Here is a 19,136-nt window from a genome sequence, read left to right as displayed (position 1 = left end):
ATGACTGAACATCTACCGCAAGATGAATAGTGCACATTATTGACTTCATTGACTGGAACACAGGCTCTATAAACATAATAAAAAATAAAACTACAAACCACAACTTGATGGGAAAAACGCATAATTAACAACTGCATTTTCTGAAGGGATTAATTTTCCGTACATATAAATCAGTCCCAAGTATTTTTGCAATTCACTCTCAAAAATGTTACAAATCTTTCTAATAGTACCTCTTAACTCTATTTCAGGTCAAGCTTGATGAACTGGCTCAATGAAACAGAGCAAGGCTTGGATGACTTGGCCAGAGAAGCATCCTCAATGGGTAATAACCCAGAGCAAATCAAACAGCGTCTGGCCGCACATCGTGAGTTCCAACGAGCCCTCTCTGGAAAGCAAGCCACCTACGATGCCACGATGAGGACAGGCAAGGCTCTCAAAGACAAAGCACCAAAAACAGATGAGCCTCAACTCAGACAAATGATGAACGAACTTAAAGAGAAGTGGACATCAGTCTGTGCAAAATCTGTTGATAGGTATGTATTCTAATTTGTGTACAAATTTACAGGTTCTTTAATTTTTCCCTCTTTTTTTCTCTTGCTTACCTCCTCTTTATTAAACAGCATGCAAGAAAGAAATCTGAAACAAGGAATTATCTCAGGGAATCAATATGGGTTGTGTGAATGTGAATTCTGAAAGCCAACACAGTAGAACCTCGATTAATTCGATTTCTGAGGACTAATAGGTCAATTTGTTAATTTGCCAAACCTGTCATTACGACCAAGCCCTTGATTTTTGTTGAAATCAAAACAAAATTAACAAAACAAACACAAACAATTAACAAAATTGATGAAATGTTTTGGACACAATAACTCGTTTTCAACTTCAGGTAGAGAAAGGACAACTTAAATAAGTAGAAAAAAAGAGGGAGACTGCTCCCCCCTACCATCTTTTTTCTATGTGCTTTTGATGAAAAATTGAAGACTCACAATTAGGTTTAGCTCATCACCTTGTGTTTATTGACTTTGGCGCTTATGTTAATATAGGCAACGCAAATTGGAAGAAGCTCTGCTGTACTGTGGTCAGTTCAAGGATGCAATTGAAGCTCTCATGGATTGGCTTAGGAAAACAGAAAAACAGCTGTCGGAAGATGGACCAGTTCACGGCGATTTGGACACTGTCATGGCTCTCGTTGAACAACACAAAGTAAGCAACGCTTTAGATATTTTTTGGTTTAGCTGTAGTCCACATGTAGCTGTGATACTACTACTCTTTTGTTCAATTTAATTTTTTTTTTAAAAGTAAAAGGGTCTTATCGTTACCCTTTGGCCACAGTATCTTAAGCGATATTTACACTTAGACTTTATGATACTGGACATCTCAATATTGTTTTAATTTAATCCTTTAAAATTTTGGGTATAATTTCATGAAAATTTCAGGGACTAATCTCGATTACCAAATAAATATCAAGTACAATTTTTAAGTGATTCTAGTTATTAGTTTTTACATTTTTTTTTTCTTCCGTTACAAATTGGATAAGTTTGAGAACTTTGGCAACATAGTACCCAATGTCAGATTAGGTTAAAACTGGTGCTTGTGATATTTTTGGCGGAAGGTGAAGATTCAGCCCAGGATTACCCTAAAGCGACAGATTTTTGTTTCTTTTTTTTATCCGAAAGTATCTTGTAATGCACTGGAAAGGAAGAAGAGTGAAGAAAAATGTAGAGGGAGAGATTTGAGGAGGATCTCAGGGACAATTCAGTAATATTACTTATAAGATGGAAGTAATTGATAGAGTATGATTCTTTTAATTTGTTTAGGTATTTGAGGAAGATCTCGAAAATAGAGCTGACCAAATGGACACTGTTCAGAGAACTGGCCATGATCTAATGGAAAAAGCAAGTGCTGCCGATGCGGCTGCTATCCGCTCTCAGCTTAACGAACTTACAACAATGTGGTCTCGAGTGACGACACTAACTGAACGGAAGACTCAGCGTTTGGAAGAGGCACTGAAAGAGGCTGAACAACTTCACAAGTCTGTTCATGCATTGCTTGAATGGTTATCAGATGCTGAAATGAAGTTGAGATTTGTCACAGCTCTGCCTGACGATGAGCAAGAAACGCGCGCTCAACTCACTGAGCACGAAAAGTAAGTAATTTTAGAGACGTAATCAACTGGACTGTGAATATTCAGATTTTCTTACAAGAGGATGTCCCCCAGTGTCCCAACTAGATCTGAGTGTGGCCACCAAAAGTTTCCTCCTCGACTGTTCCAAATTCTCCAGCTTTCATTCATTTTTATTTTTTTCTTTGCAACTGTTTTTGGTTCTTGTGTCCTGGCGGTGATGGAATGTGACGAATTCAAGTCGTTGCATAGCATGACGCACACAAGTGTGCGCTCTGCATGGCTTGCAGTCAGCCATATAAAATTCTTTGGGTTTTTTCATTATATTTATTTTTTTCCTCAAATCCAGAGGATATTATTTCTTTTCAGAAGATTCCTCTCAATTATCACATGCCTCCTCTTACCAAGATTATTCACTGCCAGTTTTTAATATGAGATTCTTTGAGAGGCAGGAATCATGGACAATGTGTAGGATGCCTAAAATGAGGATGTGTTAAATACAGCAATCTTGAAAAACCTTGAAAACTGAAGTTTCGTTTTTTTCAAGGACTTTAAAACTTAAAATGTATACTATTCACAGAGACGCACAATTCGTGGATGAATATCATTATTGCGTCTCTCAAAGTCTACCGTAACTTTCTCACATCTTGGACAGTGAAACTACTCGGACAGCATTTTTTGATGCCTATAATAGTGTATTGTAACAGTTTTACTTTTTTTTAATCTGTTATGGTAAAAAAAAATTGCAGAACAGTTTGCAAGATGTGCTCGAAAAATGAAATTCCCTCATTTCCCTTCATTACTCAATCAACTTCTTTCAGATTCATGCGTGAAATGGCTGAGAAAGAATACGAAAAGGATCAGACAATCGCATTGGCCCAAAGAATCCTACAGAAGGCACATCCAGATGGTGCCTCTGTTATCAAACACTGGATCACCATTATTCAGTCTAGATGGGATGAAGTATCAACTTGGGCAAAACAAGTAAGTTGAACCTCTAATTTAGACTGTAGTGTTCTTGAAAGAGCACCTAGTAAGAAATGATAAAAGAATTGCGTGAAGTCCCTTAGCTTTTCAATTTCTAATTATAATCAAAATCAATTTTACATTAAGCTTTTTTTTAAAGTAAATTTTCCATGTAATATTACGAAAAATATGGATTCTTTCATGATAGATTTACCTAAGGTCAAAAAGAGAAAATGATTGATGCAAAAATTTGGGTCATTTTGACACATGTCGGTCACTCAAAGAGCTGGAGTGGAAAAAACATGATGGGCCAAGAAATTTTTTTTCACTAAAAATTTAATGAAATCATGTTTTTGATAGTTTTGTGAGAAAAACTGAAACGCATAGATTCCTGGATTGATTCCAACAAAATTGGCACAACAAAATTACAAGCCTATGGTCAAAATGATCCACATTGGTAATTTAAGGTTTCATCAGTCAGTGTAAGCTAGTATATATATTATGCATATATTCGCTAAGAGGCCAAGAAAGGGCTTTCTAGGCAAAGATCAAATGAACTGAAGTACAAATAACTCAATTTTTCTTGCAGCGTGAACAAAGACTGCGTGATCATCTAAGATCTCTCCAAGATCTTGACACTCTCCTCGAAGAGCTGTTGGCTTGGCTAGCAAGACTAGAAAACCAACTACTTCAACAGGAAGCAGAACCTTTACCAGAAGAAATTCCTATCGTCGAGAGACTTATCGAAGAACACCGTGAATTCATGGAGCAAACATCATCCAGGCAACACGAAGTTGATTCAGTTTGCAAAGCTCGTCAAATCCAACCAGAACGTAAGCCGTCCATGAAGAGATTATCGACATCTGGGTAAGTCTAAATTTTTCTTTTAACTATCCTGCTTTTCTGTGCATTTCTGTGTTTTTTTAGCAGTGTTCTGTAGTAAGCATTACCCTTAGACAAGAAGAAATTCTTTGAATCTGTACAGTCAGTTATTCTTGCGTTCCTGTGGACTGAAATTGAGTGATAGGAATGGGATTTTGATTAATTATTTTCCTATTTTAGGGTCAATAAAGTCCCCCGAAAATAAAATTATTATTTCAAGTTTTATCTGGCTCTACATCTAGCATATTCCCTTCCAGGCGGGCCAAAGAGACTTTTTTTTTTGTTGGTTGTGCAAGTCCTTAATGGTCACTGTGAGGAGCTTTTAATACTGTGCCATAGACATGCTGTTTGCTCAACAGGACTAATCGTAGAGTCCAGTTTTATGTGTAACCGTGGGCAGAGAACATGTGGAATATGCTATTTCTGTTGAATTAAATACATATTAAACCAAGTCCTTTTAATAGTATGTCTCTCTTCTATTTAAAAAAAAAACTCACTCTATAAAGGGGGAAGAAATATCTAGAACTTCCTTGCACCGTTTTATTCAGTGAAACATTTCATGGCCAGCCTCGGCTTTTCAACGAGATAAAGTCAAGAATGAAGTATCAAAAAACGAAGGCTATCCAGTCATGAAGAAATTTCAGATTTCATGAATCTTTTACTTTGTCTTTATCCTCCCCCTCTCTGGAGTGAAAAACGCTTCAGAAGTTTTTTCCCCAAACTTGGATCATCTTAGTACATACCATCTATAATTAACAGTATTTGGAGAATAAGAGCCAGATATGAGAACGAGAAAAATAATGTAGGTAGTTTTTAAACTTTTAATCTTTCATCAATTACAATTTTTCTTGTCTTATTATTTCCTAGTTTATTTATGGAATACGTACCTCACAAGCTTTTCCTTAATATGCAGTCTCAGAGCAGCACCTAGAATTTATATTTTTGCATTTGCACTTCAATCATCATCATCTAAATGACACTTGAATTATTTCTTTCCATTACACCCAACTTTACAGTACTTCAAAGTACACAACGTCGATAACTCAGCAGATATTTTTAAAATTAAAACCTGCGTTTAGATATTCTATCATCCTGTGTCCTGCCTCCTTGCAGAAAGCAAGTATAATAGCCAGGTAGTGTGCTTCAAATTTTCACTGCTAAGTTTCCTCCTTGACACCATCTGTAAAATTTACCCCAGAATGTAGTTTATATTTTTTTCTTATCCTCAAGCTCCTTTTTTTCCCTGAAATTATATGCAACGTGCACTGTGAAAGCTGAAATTTTTTTCTTTTCTTGTCTTTGTTTTATCGGAGCCATCTGGTTTTGTGTTTGTTTATCAATGTGGCTTATGTGATTCTTGTCTAATGCATGCCTATTGTCTGTATGTGTTTGTTCACTATCGGCGGCTCTCTTACTATTTTGGTTTGCACGTTTCCTTCATTGGCATTTTTCTGGCACTCGATCCTTGGCATTTCCTCTCTCTTTTCACCTGTAGTGAGCGTTCAGACTCGCCAGAACTTGGCTATGAATCACGCAAATCAAGGTTTGTTTCCCTTTTGTTGCTTCCGTATCCCATTTTTGTTCCTTTTAATGCATCAATCATTGATAGTCTGAAAATATTTTATCAAACCCTATTAGCGTGCTTTCATTTTTTAATCAATATCCTCATAGAAGCCATGATGTCAGGGTTTTTGATAGTCAATGTGATTTGAATTGGATATTCTTTCATCCTGGTATATCATCTTCATACTATAAAGGGAATAATTACTCAAATAAATTGTTTTGAAAAAGATTACGGGTGAACAACCCACTATTTAATATTGGCAAAAAAAGAACAAAAAGAAGAACGCAGAGTGATAAATCAGACATTATGTAACGCAAACTACTTTAGTTTTTCATGTCCTTGTGGGGTAATTTTTTGTAGTTCTTTTTATCATTACAGTCCACTGATGTAATGTGTCCTTTATTTTCTTTCTCATTATATAAATCACTGAGAACTAACAACTCAAGAATCCTCCTTCCCACTCTGCATTCCAAAAAAATTGACGGAGGAAATTACTTTCTCCCATTTGGTTTTTTTAAAGCTTGTATTATTATTGTTCTGAATCGTGAGTTGTGCATAATTATTTCTGTTGAGTCCATGAGCAATTCTAACATGAGAACCTTTCCCTCTATCTATTTTTATCTTTACGTTATTATGAATTTTGGTATGCCTGTCTCATTCTGTTTTTCTTTCTTTTTTTGTTTCCTTTCTTCAACTTATTGGTGTAGTCTCAAAGCATCCCGTGACAATCTTCTTGACCGCCGCGGCAGGTTAGATTGAATTTTTTTTCTCTCAATTTTTCACTTTCAATCAATAAACTTTCAAATTAAGTTATAATTTTTGCTATTCATATTTTACAGTATCCATTTTCAATGTGATTAATTTCATTGTAAGTTGTCTAAAAATGACCCCGACTTGAAAACAACAAAGTGAAAAGAAAAGAATAGGATCAGATTTTTTATTAATATTGTTTGACCACAGGGTCAGTTGGGTCACAGGGTAAAAATCAGTTGACCCTTTCTTCAGGTGTCTCAAATTAAGGGAGGAAAAAGCCAAGTGAAGGTGGTCTTAATCACCTTGCACAATGTAATGACCAAGATAATTGCAGTGAAAAAAAGCATACAAATTCAGTTTTTAATGTGCAATCAATTGCTCCTATGAGGAATGAGTTGTAATGATCTACAGAGCCAGTTATTTTCCGCAAACTGAGGAGAAAAATCTTGTTTTTTGAAAGTAACTATAGAGGAAAATGAGTGAAAGTCCTGAGTTTTCACCAGGGAATTTTTCCGTGAAAACTGGGAAAAATCAGTCAGGGAACACAGTAAATCAAGAATTCTAGGCTCCGTGAATAAAAATTTGTACCTGAAATTGATGATCCACCATACATCAATGTTCAAAATTTGTAGCTTCACTCTCCCAAAAACAGTTATTGGCAAGATATTTTCCAAATTCATAGAAGATTCATTTTCATGTATACATGTATAGTTTATATGTTGCTATCTATTTTGCTGTGTTGAACTTGCACTAGAATATGTTATATCTCTATCTTGATTTCTATTCTATATGGGTGGACTTTGGCATGCTTTTCTCTGTTTCTATAGCCGAGCAAGTCCAAGCAGGGACAAGCCCGCTGTGGATGCTTTACCGCATTATGGACCTCGATTCCCGCCTAAAGGAAGGTGCGTTGCATTTCTGTACATTTCGTTTCTCTTTTTCCTATTCCTTCAGTATTCAATAAGCCTGTACACCTCTCTCCTTGTATATATTTGGGGCATGTGATGAACAAATATTTTTCAAGGTTGAATCATCATTAAACAAGCAAATTCAGTTCTGGAGAAGTTGCGCTAAAAATGAATACCCAGTCCAATTGAGGCACTGGATGGGAAAAAGGCACTTCTCGATTGCAGTGTTTCAGAGTCTCCTCTAATATTTCATTCATTGTAAGGGAAGTGAATGCATTCATTTCACTCAAAGTTTTACTGAATATTCCTCATGATTCTACAATTTTCTGTGGAAAGAATTCTGGAAAAATCACCCATTAAAGTCTTTTCTAAGGGATTAATGAGCAACAGAGATTCTGAAACACCGCAATAGAGAAGTGCCCTTTTCGCATCCAGTGCCTCAATTTTAGGATTCATCTGATGTCATGAATGTTTTGAGCAGTTCATTGAATATAAAAGATTTTAATTGATCTCTTGCATTAAGATGTTTTTGTACAAGTTAAAGCTGTATCAGTTTTACAAAAATGTCACAACATTGATGTTTTTAGGTTTAAAGAAATTATCTTTGTACAAAGAACTCAAAAAGGCGAAGAGAAAATTTTAACAAAAATAAATACATAAGTAAAATAATAATATTGTTCCATGGGCAAGTCATCAAAGCAAGAGCACTCCATCACTTTTCCTGTTCATAGTGAATAGTGCTGATTGATCTTTTAAGTTGAGATTTCATAATATATATTTCAATCATTTGATTCACTTGTATTATGTTCTGTATAGAAGAAGCCTCTGCCTATCGTCATCATTGTTGTTGTTATTGCCGTCATTATTATTATTTTTAATTTTCACCCTCAGTGTTATTATTCAAATTATAATTTATATTTTTCTCTTCTTCTTTTTGGGCCACTAAAAAAGTAGTGAGTGAGTGCGCTTTCTTCATTCTCGCAGAACTGAAATTTGCTGTATAAGTTTTGGAAAGGTGCATAACTAACAATTTGATTTAGCTTGCTCAATTCAGGTTGGATCAGGCGAGTAATGCCACTCTTCGAACGATGAAGATTGATAAGTTTTAATTCAGTTTGAGATGAATATTGGTCACAGCAACTGTTTTCTATAATTAAGCTCCCTAAACTGTCTCCTTGTCATGTTTTCATGAAACTGGCATTTGAAATTTATCTATCGCGTTCATGAGATAGACAACTGTTTGTATGGACTGGGATTTTTGGTATTTTCAATGTGAATAACAGTTTAGTCATGATGTAGTGGGATTGTCCCAGCTCATGATGATCTCCTGATCAAGTGTAAAAAATTAATCTCTCTTGCAAGTTAGTATTTATTAGGGCTGTGCGAAAAGTGAATTTTTCAAACAAAGTGAATAGCGAATAATGTAAGGCAATTATTCAAAACCACGAATAATCTAACATGACTTTTTTTAAGTGCGAAAATTTGCAAAGATTATACAAAAGTCGACAAATAAGTGTGATTATTTGTTTTAAGAATTTTCCATTTGCTCATACACCTGCCCAGAAACCATAAAATGCTATGATAGTAGCCCAGGCTGTTAAGAATGTGTTTGAAAATCCCTGGATACTGGCAGTCAAGCCAGTATCTAAGGATCACCAGACACATTTTTAGTATTTTATTTCTTCCGGTGTTCATGAAAATGTGTTCATAAGCTTTTCCTCCTTTCCGTCTTGGTTATTTAACTTTCGATGTGTGGTACTCTTGGAGTAACCAAAATACTTGGGCCAATGGCAATAGTTCACGCTGTTCGTAAACTTGGTAAAGATCAAAGGAGATCTGCTTTTTGCGATGTCTTGGATGCTTTGTGCAGGTCCTTGCAATGTTTCACGATTGCCACACGGAAATTCGTTATTCCAGACTGTTATTTTCAAATGTTGATTCGAAAATTCACTATTCGCGACGGTGCAAATATTCACAATTTGCGAATAGTGCGCCAGTTAAACAATGCAAATATTCGCACAGCCCTAGTATTTATTAATCCATCCATTTAATCCGCTGCTTAATTTTTCATTGTGCTTTGACTATTTAACTTTCTCTCAAGCTACATATTTCATTGAAATGTGGCAATCTTTTCACCTTTATCCTCTCCCCCCCCCTTTCCCTCTCTTTGAACATTGCTCTTCCCAGCATAGTTGCTAAGCAGTTCACTCGATTATTAACTTTCAAGGGTTACATTTATCGGGAGCATTTTATAACTTTACGTATAACGGTGAATATTCAAAAGTTTTTCGAATCCATCTTGTTATCCTCTCCTTTTCTTGGACCCTACTAATCACTAAGAACCTTTCATTAGAACAAGTTTTAAAGGTGTTGGAAGAGCACGGAAGTAATTTGCGTAATACCTCTATATGACGAGATACCTTCAAGTGCTGCTGTGTATCGTATGTTTCGATACACGCTGGTAAGAACAATAGTAGCAAAAGGGGGTGCAGAGGTAGTGCAAAATGATCTTTCATCGCAGTACCTACAACCACACAAGTTGCACACCAGTAATGCAGCTGGTTCTCACATGAGAAAATCAGTAAATGCAACAAAATGCTACTTGTACAGCCAGTAAAAGTAGCCTTTGTGAAGCTGCTTTGATTAGAATAACATAAGTGGTGACTGTCTGCAGATTGTTTTTTAGGGATACTAACGCAAGCTATCAGACAGTTTTTTTAAGGGGAAAGAAGCAACTTCAAAATCAAGATTAAACATGAAATTTTTATTAGAAGAATCTCTTAGTAGGTTTCTGACTAGTAAAATAATGTAAAAAATAACTTTTTATTTTTATCTGACAGCTCAGGTGCTTATTTCTCTTTTAAAGTATTGCTCTTCCCACTCAATACCTGTATTCACCTCACCCATATTTCCAGGATGCTCTTTCTGTAAACTTTTTTTTAAAAAACAAAAACGTTGAGAAACGTTCATACTGCTTCCTTTAATGCACCAAATATATCGAATATTCTTCTATTTTAAACTTTTTTTGTCTTATGAAAAAGACCCAAGTCGTACATCACGATGTCATGAGACATTTTTAAGATGCTCAGGAAAGAAGATGTCAGAAATACCATTCTTTATAAATGGGTTGAGAGATTTATTCCCCTGTAACTCTGACATAATCTGTATGTAATGTAATCTCAAGACACTTATTCATTCGTCAAAATTGTTTAATCTTTTGGTTTCCTCTCACTCTCTACCTCACCCTCTGACGATGCTTAAACCGTTTTTGCCATCATCCTACCCGAGTCTATGTCTAAGAGTGGTAATATCAATTGATTTTCTCTGAAAATCAGTAGGACGCTTTTTTTATGACTCCATCTTATATTTTCAGCAAAGCGGCAGAGCCTCAGTTCCGCAATCCTCGTTGCCGCATTCTATGGGATAGTTGGAGAAACGTTTGGATCCTTGCTTGGGAACGTCAACGCCGACTCCAGGAACATCTTAACTACCTAAAAGAATTAGAAAAAGTGAAGAACTTCTCTTGGGATGAGTGGAGAAAGAGGGTAAGAACAGTCTTTTGGAAGTTACATTTCAATCATACTCTACCGAATGAATAAATTTGGAAACGATTTCTGTCAAAGCACCCTGCTTTTCCAATACTCATATCTTTCCAGTCCACACCCAAATCATGCTCCTCATTCAGTTCAGCTTTTGGCCGAACATTTACCCCATGAAATCTTGAAAACCCTGCCAAAAACCTTTAAACACGGTGACTGTTGCTCATTTTCTCAGCTCTTATAGAGCTCTGTAACCCAAGTCCACTGCCATGACCAGCCAAATCTTCTGATTTCTCCAGTTTTTGCTTTACAGGTTTCTACTGGGTTTTTAGGTTTTAAGGACTTTTTTGGGCTTTCTCTTGTTAGGTTAGGTTGGGGTTCTTAGCCTGGACTTCATGATAAAAATAAACTATGGACTCAAAGATTGAGATGAAACTAAGCACAATGAGAAACAGAGAATCATTGACAACGTTTCAAAAAATGTCTAATTTCTGCTTTAAGTCAGTCTGAATTCCTCTTTTCATCTTTTTACATCACTTCCATTCTTCCATTATGTGTATTTCTGCAACAGGCCAATAAGTCATCTAAAATCAAAGTCCCAAGCTACAGCATACGGCTGAAATGCTTGTCTTCCAATCATATAATATCTTTGAGTATTACGATCCCATATTAATCTCAAACATTTCACCTGTCTTATTTACAGTTCCTGAACTTCATGAATCACAAAAAATCACGTTTGACAGATTTGTTCAGGAAGATGGATAAAAACAACATTGGTTTGATCCCAAGAGATGATTTCATTGACGGAATCATCAAAACTAGTAAGTGCATAGTCCATCCACTCAATCATGAATCAAGTCAAGTTACGCTTTGTTATTTTGACTCATTAAGTTAAGATTTTTTTTTTTTTTTTAGTATTATGGTAATTTTTCATTACTTAAAAATACAAATCTTCGGTGGGGTTCAAGTCAAACCCAGCAATGTCATAGTTGAAACACATCAATTTAAAGTTCTTTGCTTGGCCTATAATGACATTCCATATGTGCTGAAGAGAGAGCTAAAATGTATAATTTGGCATTTTCTGCCACCTTCCTGAAAGTAAAAAAGATTATTGCCTTTCCTCCAAGATTTGTCAGAAAAATGGAGAAAGTGGGCCCAGGAGGGAGAAAACATTTGGACAATACCATTTCGGACCCCAACTATGGAATTGCCTCTGCATTTGTTCTTACAACGACTAATGACCTCTTCCTCATCAGGAACATAATTTTTAAAAGGCTTTTTGAAATCTTATAGCAGCTCATTGGCACAAATCCTGCAATTTTTACCCCTCACTATCTGTTTTTTCTTTCAGAATTCGACACTAGTAAATTGGAAATGGGAGCTGTCGCTGACATGTTTGATCAAGATGGTGCAATTGATTGGCAAGAATTTATTGCTGCCCTCAGGCCAGATTGGCAAGAGAAGAAGCCTGATACGGAAGCAGAGAAGATTCATGATGAAGTGAAGCGACTTGTCATGTTGTGTACATGTAGGCAGAAATTCAGGGTCTTCCAAGTTGGTGAAGGCAAATACAGGGTAAGTTTTATCTTCGGCGCCCGTATGAAAGACTAACTGTATTTAAATTTTTTCATGCTATCATTCAAAGTCCAAAGTCATTGATAAGTATAAAGGAAGTTCTACATCAAGTTTTTTCCTAGAAAGTGATACGTGTCCTCAGGCATTCCAAAAAAAAAGTGCAGCAGGTATAAATGGTCATGAATGGTCAATGGTATCTGGTTTGGAGTTTAGGAAGTTTTGACTTTCCATCCTCCAACATCAACATTTAATAGTCCCAATCATTTCACAAGCTTCCTCAAGCAGCAACCTGAGACTGTCCCTACAAAAGGGCTCTCATATGGATGGTCTTCTCTGTAGGAACTTCACATCCACCCAGATCGCATGTCAAAACAGTAGAGGCTGAGTTATACCTGTTGTATCAGGGTTGCTATTGTAATGGACCAATGCCAATTTTTGTCTTATATCGCTGATGTTGGCTTAATTTGAGGGAGGCTGTCATAAAATCTGTACAAAATGTGACCTTGCTAAGTATGAGGTAAATCTTTCAACGTGATCATTTTTAATTCAATTGTAAGTTTATTTTAACTGTTTGGCATATTACAACCTTTCAACTGTCTAATTTTTGCTTTACCTTCATCAGTTTGGTGACAGTCAAAAGTTACGTCTAGTCCGAATCCTGCGTTCAACAGTTATGGTTCGAGTTGGAGGTGGTTGGGTTGCTCTAGATGAATTCCTCATCAAAAATGATCCCTGCAGAGGTATGTTCTATTATATCATAATCCTAATTTTTTTCTAACTTAAGATTTATTTATTGTGTTATCAAAGGTTGATAGGATATAAACATGACTTGAGAAAGGTTGCTTACAGTTCTTGATGCAACTAAGGTGACTCACATTCCTACAAGACGCAAGATGGATTTGCGGTAAAGAAGAAAAAAAGGCTTTCTACTAAAAAGTCACACAAAATCTATTTTTTTGCTACCTCAGAGGTCAATAGAAATTGCTCTGGGCAAAGCCAATAACTCGCTGTGGTGCATTTTCAACGGAAACCTGTTTTACAGACGTTTCAAAGTGAAAAATTATTTAATACCTCAAAAATGATAGTCACTATAAGTTTGAGCGACATTTAAATTTTTCCTTTTTCTCCTAAGAAGTTCTATTTTTTCTGCCCTTTAATAAATGTAGCATTCGTTTTTTTCTATACTAATTCAGAGTTGAAAAGAATTCCATTTTTTCTCATCTTCTAAATTATACCTGTCTCATTCATATGTTCTATTGCATTAAGTACTTATTTACATAACGAATTAATGTTCAAGTCAGAAATTATTTTTGCATTCACTTACCTTTAATTTTCAATCAAATCTCAACTGATACAGCATCTTCGTTTTGATTTTAACCCTGATGGTTATCTCCCCCATCTGGAATGGTACTCATTTTTATCCTGAAATTAATGAACTATCACTAACCATATCTTGTTTATTTCATCCTTTAGATTTAGCTTAACTCAAGCAACTCTCTCTTCCTGGTGTCTAATGTCACAAGCCTTATCTCAATTGATAAGAAAATAAAAATAAGTTCTATTAGGAGCTTTGGGGTTCCATGTTAAACATTGTTAACACTCAATGCTTCAGCTTAGGGTAGCACCCTAAATGACAGGGTTTACAACCACTTACTTTCAGTTGTGTTTCAAAAACCCTTACTTTAATCGCTTGATCTCAAAGGAGTTGGCCCAAACTACCAGTAGACTTATTTACTGCATATTTTTTTGGTGCGAGATTTTAGTTATTTTGAGCTTGAAAGTCCAATCATTCTACCCTTGCGCTTTAATCAGTCCATTATCATGATTCTTGCTAGTGATGGTTCCGAGTGCTTTTATTTTCATGTGTTTTATTTAACTTGTAGTATGAGGATGGACGTTTAAGCAAGTTTACCTATTTTTGATTCTTGAACAATATCTATTAAAGGGGAAAAAACAACTAATTCAACATTTAAATGAGCTTGCTCTCAGCTTTTTTATGGCGTAATAGCTTAAATTTTGGCTCATAGATTACCAAGAAAACATGGATTTTTTCCATTTACCTTACCTCCAACTGTGCCCCCATTTATATTGTATTATCAAGTATGCTACAGTAATTCCCAGTAAAAAATAGATGCGTTCTAATGTGATTATAGAAATCCTGTATTTTTGCACCTTTTACATCAAATTTCAAAAGCTTCAACAAGGTGTAAAAGCTGATTGCACACCCGTTTTAAAGTATGGTCCAATTTGACTCTCAACATTAATATTCTGCAAAATGTGTAGAATGCAAATAATTGCCTTATAGGACCTAAAGAGGATATTGAAAATCTATACTTCTCAACAATCTATCAACCAAATTTTCTGTTGCGACCTTGTTGAACAGCTGCAAGTATACTCTTGCAGCTGACTAGCTTGTTGTTTTTTCCCGTAGATAGTTTTTAGAGAAAAAAAATTGTTAAACTTACTTAACCATCCATACCTATGCAAAAGTCTTTGTGGAAATTATGTACGTATCCTTCCTCCTCGACCTAGAAAGTTCAAAATCAGAGAGCAATTCAATGGCGGGGAAATCCCTTATCTTAAATGAAAAATTTATAGCAGTATCTCCTTCAAAAAGACTATTTTTGGTATGTGAAGAAAAACCCAAGAAAGGTTCATGACTTTAAATGGAATTAAGTCGAGGTAACAGAATACATCAAAATCAGTGAGGAAAATCTCACTTTTGGAAGCGTTGTCTCAATTCCCTCATTTTTGCTGTTCTAAAAATTCCTATCAGAGATATGTATGTTTCTGTCACATATGCCAATTTCTTGTGGAGACTTCTTTAAACTCTAAAAAATTAGCAACACGAAACCAGTTAGTTTGTCCTCTTCCCTTTTCTCCTCTGCATCATACTCAAAGGCTTAGTTCAAATATATGTATTGCCTTTACTCCAAGGGTTTCCATTCAAGCCGGGGGGGGGGGGGGGGGGGGTTGTCTAAGTTGTTAGTTACCCCAAGGACACCCCTGTTTTTTCCTAAGAGCCATTTTCTTTCTCTAACCATTAATTAATTTTTCTCTATTTCAAGTGTATCCACCGTGAGCCCATTGGTTTGAAGTTTTGTTAGCTGTGTGCAAATGATCTACCAATCTTTGCGTAATTTGGCGTTTCATAACTTTAATTGGAATATGCACTTGGTCTGGTACTTTTGTAATTAATCCCATTTTGTTTTCTTTCTTTGTTTTCCTCTTTCCCCCTGTAACATTCTTTTCCCTTGATTCTCCTAATTTTCTGTTCTTCTCTTTATTTTTCTTCATTTTTTTTTCTTCTTTGCCTTTTGTTTGGCCTCATGCATGATAATGCTGACTTTGATGGAAAATTTTACTTTTTTAATGTCGCTCTTTTATAATGAAAAAAGTTGAAATGCTACCCATGCCAAATCCATTCATCCCGGAAGAACATGAGCCATGGTGTCCATATGGACCAGTTGAGCTTTTTAGTAAGCAATTTGTATTTGTTTAACCTTAGGTCTTTAGGTAACTTAGTAATGTACTGCTATCTCCAGAATCCATTCAAGGCTATGCAATATTTTAAAAAAAAGAGAAACAGGGCTTGGTAAAGGTTCAAAAAATGTTCGGAAAGTAAGATGCCTCTGTTAAAATTACATCAAGAATCAGAAAGACCTCTTTTTTTTCCTGTTGTAGAAGATAATCTAGCCTAGCATGCCTAGTAGCTTTTGTCCACAACTATTATAAGTGCAAAGAGTACCTTATCAATCAATTCATTTGGAATAAAGTGTAAAGGACAGGGAAGAGCAAAAAAAAGAGAAGGACTTCTCAGGTTTAGTGCAGACTCGTTTGAAATCTAGAAGCTTACTCTAATCACACTCTCCTTACCTCTCTTACTCGTTCAACATTTAAGACATGAGTTATACATGCACAGAGGTTGTCTAAAAATTAATGCAACAATGAAAGTTTTAAGAGAACAATCGGGTGGTGCAAATATTTGAATCTGACTACTTTCTCTTATTTTAGATCCGAACTTGAACCATTAAAAATTATCCATTCCTAAGTTTTCTGCTTGATTTGTCTTTATTTGACAAAACAAATCCACTGAGGTTTCTGAAATGCCTCTTTATATCTTATACCCATTAACTAGTGTCTAAAGTTTTTTACTAAACAGATCACATACTTAGAATTTTGGTTTTGTACCTTTATTTTCAAGTGCGAGTCTGTGACTTAAAATATTTGCTTTGAATGAATCACAGCTTGCTTGCTTTCCCGAAAAATAGTCACTTTATTTTTTATATACGTATATATATTATAATTTTTCTTCGTGTATTTAGTTCGTTTGTGTTATTTTTAAAATTTTTGTTCTTGTTTTCAGCAATTTTTATTTTGTTTGGTTTCTGACTTGCTTGAATTTCAGAACTTTCAATTAAAAGCTGCCTTTTCTTTTGTAAATTTCTCGTGAATCACATACATGTATATTTTTTTGCTTTACCAAATTGAAGGATCAATTTTGAATTAATTTTTTGCAATTAATTCAGTAATTTCTACAGAGTGAGCAGGTATCAAGACAAGGAATTCATGCTAGTTGGGCAGGGTTTCTTCTCTCAGATGGAATCGCTTGTTTTCTGCATCAGAATATTCACAGCTTAAGTAGAATGAAAATGAGAATAGGGTTATAGATGAAGTGGTCTAATTGTCCATGATCTAGTTCTGAGAACCCACATGTCAGATATCAATCCTCCATTATGGCACCAGCTTTCATATCTCTGTTCTTATGATTTGATGGCAGCTGCAACCAAATGCTTTCAATGTGTATATTTTGTATGATATTTTTCATTTTTATTTTATTTTTATTTATTTTTTTTTTTTGGTTTGTATTTTGTTTCAAATTTTTATTTAATTTTCTTCTTCTCTCTCCTTCTCTCTCTGTCCTGTCCCTCTGAAATCACGCTGTAAACAGCTAAAGGACGCACGAATATTGAGCTCCGAGAACAATTCATCTTGGCTGATGGTGTTTCTCAAAGCATGTCTGCATTCAAACCGAAATCCTCTCCGTCCACGAACCAGCGATCTCTCTCTTTGACATCCAATGCTGGACCTATCACAAAGGTTGGTTTTTTTTCAAGTTTTCATCCACCATGTAACTTAATCAGGGTAGTTGTGCAAATTGAGTATTCTTCGTTTATCACTTGTAAAGATGCCGCTCGGAAAATTAAGTGTGAATCTAAATCTAAATGTTTCAGATTTGCCACTCTTAGCCATTACTGTGCCCATGAAAATACTAGACTCTATCTCAATGTAAAGAGACTCACTTGGGTAGTGTACATAGAAACAGAACCCAGTTACATTTGCATGTACATTGAGTCCTATCCTCATAATTTTTGAGATACTTGTAGCACAGATATTAAATGTCCATCCTACTAAGGCTTAATGTCGTAGCTTATTTAACTGTGAACAACAGTAGTCAAGAGCATCTCAATGTGCACAGAAAGTAGAAAAAGATTAATAGTGCAAATTTGTCAGATAATAGCATCTCTCATTTTTCCTGCCGGCACATCCGCTCAATCAAATGCAATTTAAGTTAAACACTAGGCGATACAAGATTAAATAGGCTCAAAGACTTTAGTGGGCAGTGAGGTGGGTCAAAGTATGGTTCTCAGCATAGAATCTCTGACAACAATCCTGCCACCAAGAGCTATGGTCTCTTTCCAAAATTTGAGTTTAACAAATCGGTTTTCAACACTATGGCAACGTGTATATTTCGGGCCAATCATTGTATTACAAGGCACCATGTGTAAAGTGAGTAGTGCCTCTCAACTTTTTCCAAATCACACTTAGGGTAAATAAAAATTTCTAAACAGGAATCAGGCCGTAATTTCAAGATGAGCACTTCTTAAATTGAAATCTCCGTTACAATGCTTCAAGTGATCTCGTGCTCAAGTGTTACTGCAAAACAAATGATTTTAAAGATGATGATCACTTGATATCAAGTTCAAAATATTGTTTAAAAGACAGAAAACTTCCAAATCTTTGCAGAAAAGGACAAAACATACGTGAACTCATTATAAATTGAAATCAGTTTATGTATCAAAGATCAATCGCCACGATCAATGTGAATGAAAATGTTCAATTTATGCTATTTTGAAAACGACCATTTTTCTGTCAAACAAAGCCTATCGATGTTTGTTCGCTATCTATGAGTTTAAAAAAAAGTAAACTGGTTAATTGAATAATGTAAAATAAATAAGTATAAAAAAATACATTTTTACTTACCATAAGAATGACCTTTGTGCAGATCAATTTTAGAACATCGGCCATTTTCTGATTAGCTAAGGACGCTATTTTGCGAAAGTTGCATGCAGAATTTTTGCGCCAAATCAGTAACACTGATGGTCAGAGAAATGATTTTTTTCTTTTAGCAAATCTAGGGAGCCACAAATCGTATATATGCATGTATTTTTTTCCTAAATTCCTTAAGGAATGACTTATCTTTCATCTTGATTAGCAAATTAAGCAAATAAAAAATAAGAGAGGTTAGTGGTTGCTGTATCAAATTGTAATTTCCTGTGGTTACTTTGGTTGTGGTTTGAAATCTCCTTTATCAAACTGTTGGAGATTAGGTTTTGGTATTATTTTCTTTTGAATCTTAAGTTATTTGCATTGCAGTATTTCCATCAGTTTATTCCTGTCTTCAGGTGGCACAAATCAATTATTTAATCTTTTCTTCTATAATATTCCACTTTCTTGAATGCCTCCGGAAAACGAGCATCAAGTTTAATTTTGCACAAAATTTGCCAAGCATTGTTCCTCCTATTAAATTTACAAGTATTGTAAAA

The 19,136-nt window shown here is 35.3% G+C and overlaps 1 protein-coding gene across 40 annotated transcripts in view; it reads left to right on the top strand.

The window, feature by feature from the left end:
* Positions 1–19,136, top strand: part of shot (dystonin-like protein short stop) — a 236,492-nt gene that overhangs the window by 205,547 nt on the left and 11,809 nt on the right. For 26 of the 40 annotated variants that reach the window (XM_072297436.1, XM_072297427.1, XM_072297425.1 and 23 more), the window contains 14 exons: positions 249–533; positions 1,044–1,203; positions 1,818–2,146; positions 2,944–3,106; positions 3,678–3,955; positions 5,466–5,513; positions 6,242–6,283; positions 7,115–7,192; positions 10,569–10,740; positions 11,438–11,555; positions 12,086–12,309; positions 12,932–13,049; positions 15,708–15,788; positions 17,261–17,409. In XM_072297436.1, the coding sequence (XP_072153537.1) occupies positions 249–533; positions 1,044–1,203; positions 1,818–2,146; positions 2,944–3,106; positions 3,678–3,955; positions 5,466–5,513; positions 6,242–6,283; positions 7,115–7,192; positions 10,569–10,740; positions 11,438–11,555; positions 12,086–12,309; positions 12,932–13,049; positions 15,708–15,788; positions 17,261–17,409 (2,245 nt within the window). The remainder of the gene's footprint in view (positions 1–248; positions 534–1,043; positions 1,204–1,817; positions 2,147–2,943; positions 3,107–3,677; positions 3,956–5,465; positions 5,514–6,241; positions 6,284–7,114; positions 7,193–10,568; positions 10,741–11,437; positions 11,556–12,085; positions 12,310–12,931; positions 13,050–15,707; positions 15,789–17,260; positions 17,410–19,136) is intronic. The other 14 variants (XM_072297456.1, XM_072297429.1, XM_072297457.1 and 11 more) reach the window with 7 other exon arrangements.

This window comes from Bemisia tabaci, chromosome 2 (genome assembly GCF_918797505.1).
Source record: "Bemisia tabaci chromosome 2, PGI_BMITA_v3".
NCBI classification, from domain to species: domain Eukaryota; kingdom Metazoa; phylum Arthropoda; class Insecta; order Hemiptera; family Aleyrodidae; genus Bemisia; species Bemisia tabaci.
The sequence above is the reverse complement of the archived record's forward strand: the minus strand, read 5'-3'. Positions and strand labels throughout refer to the sequence as shown.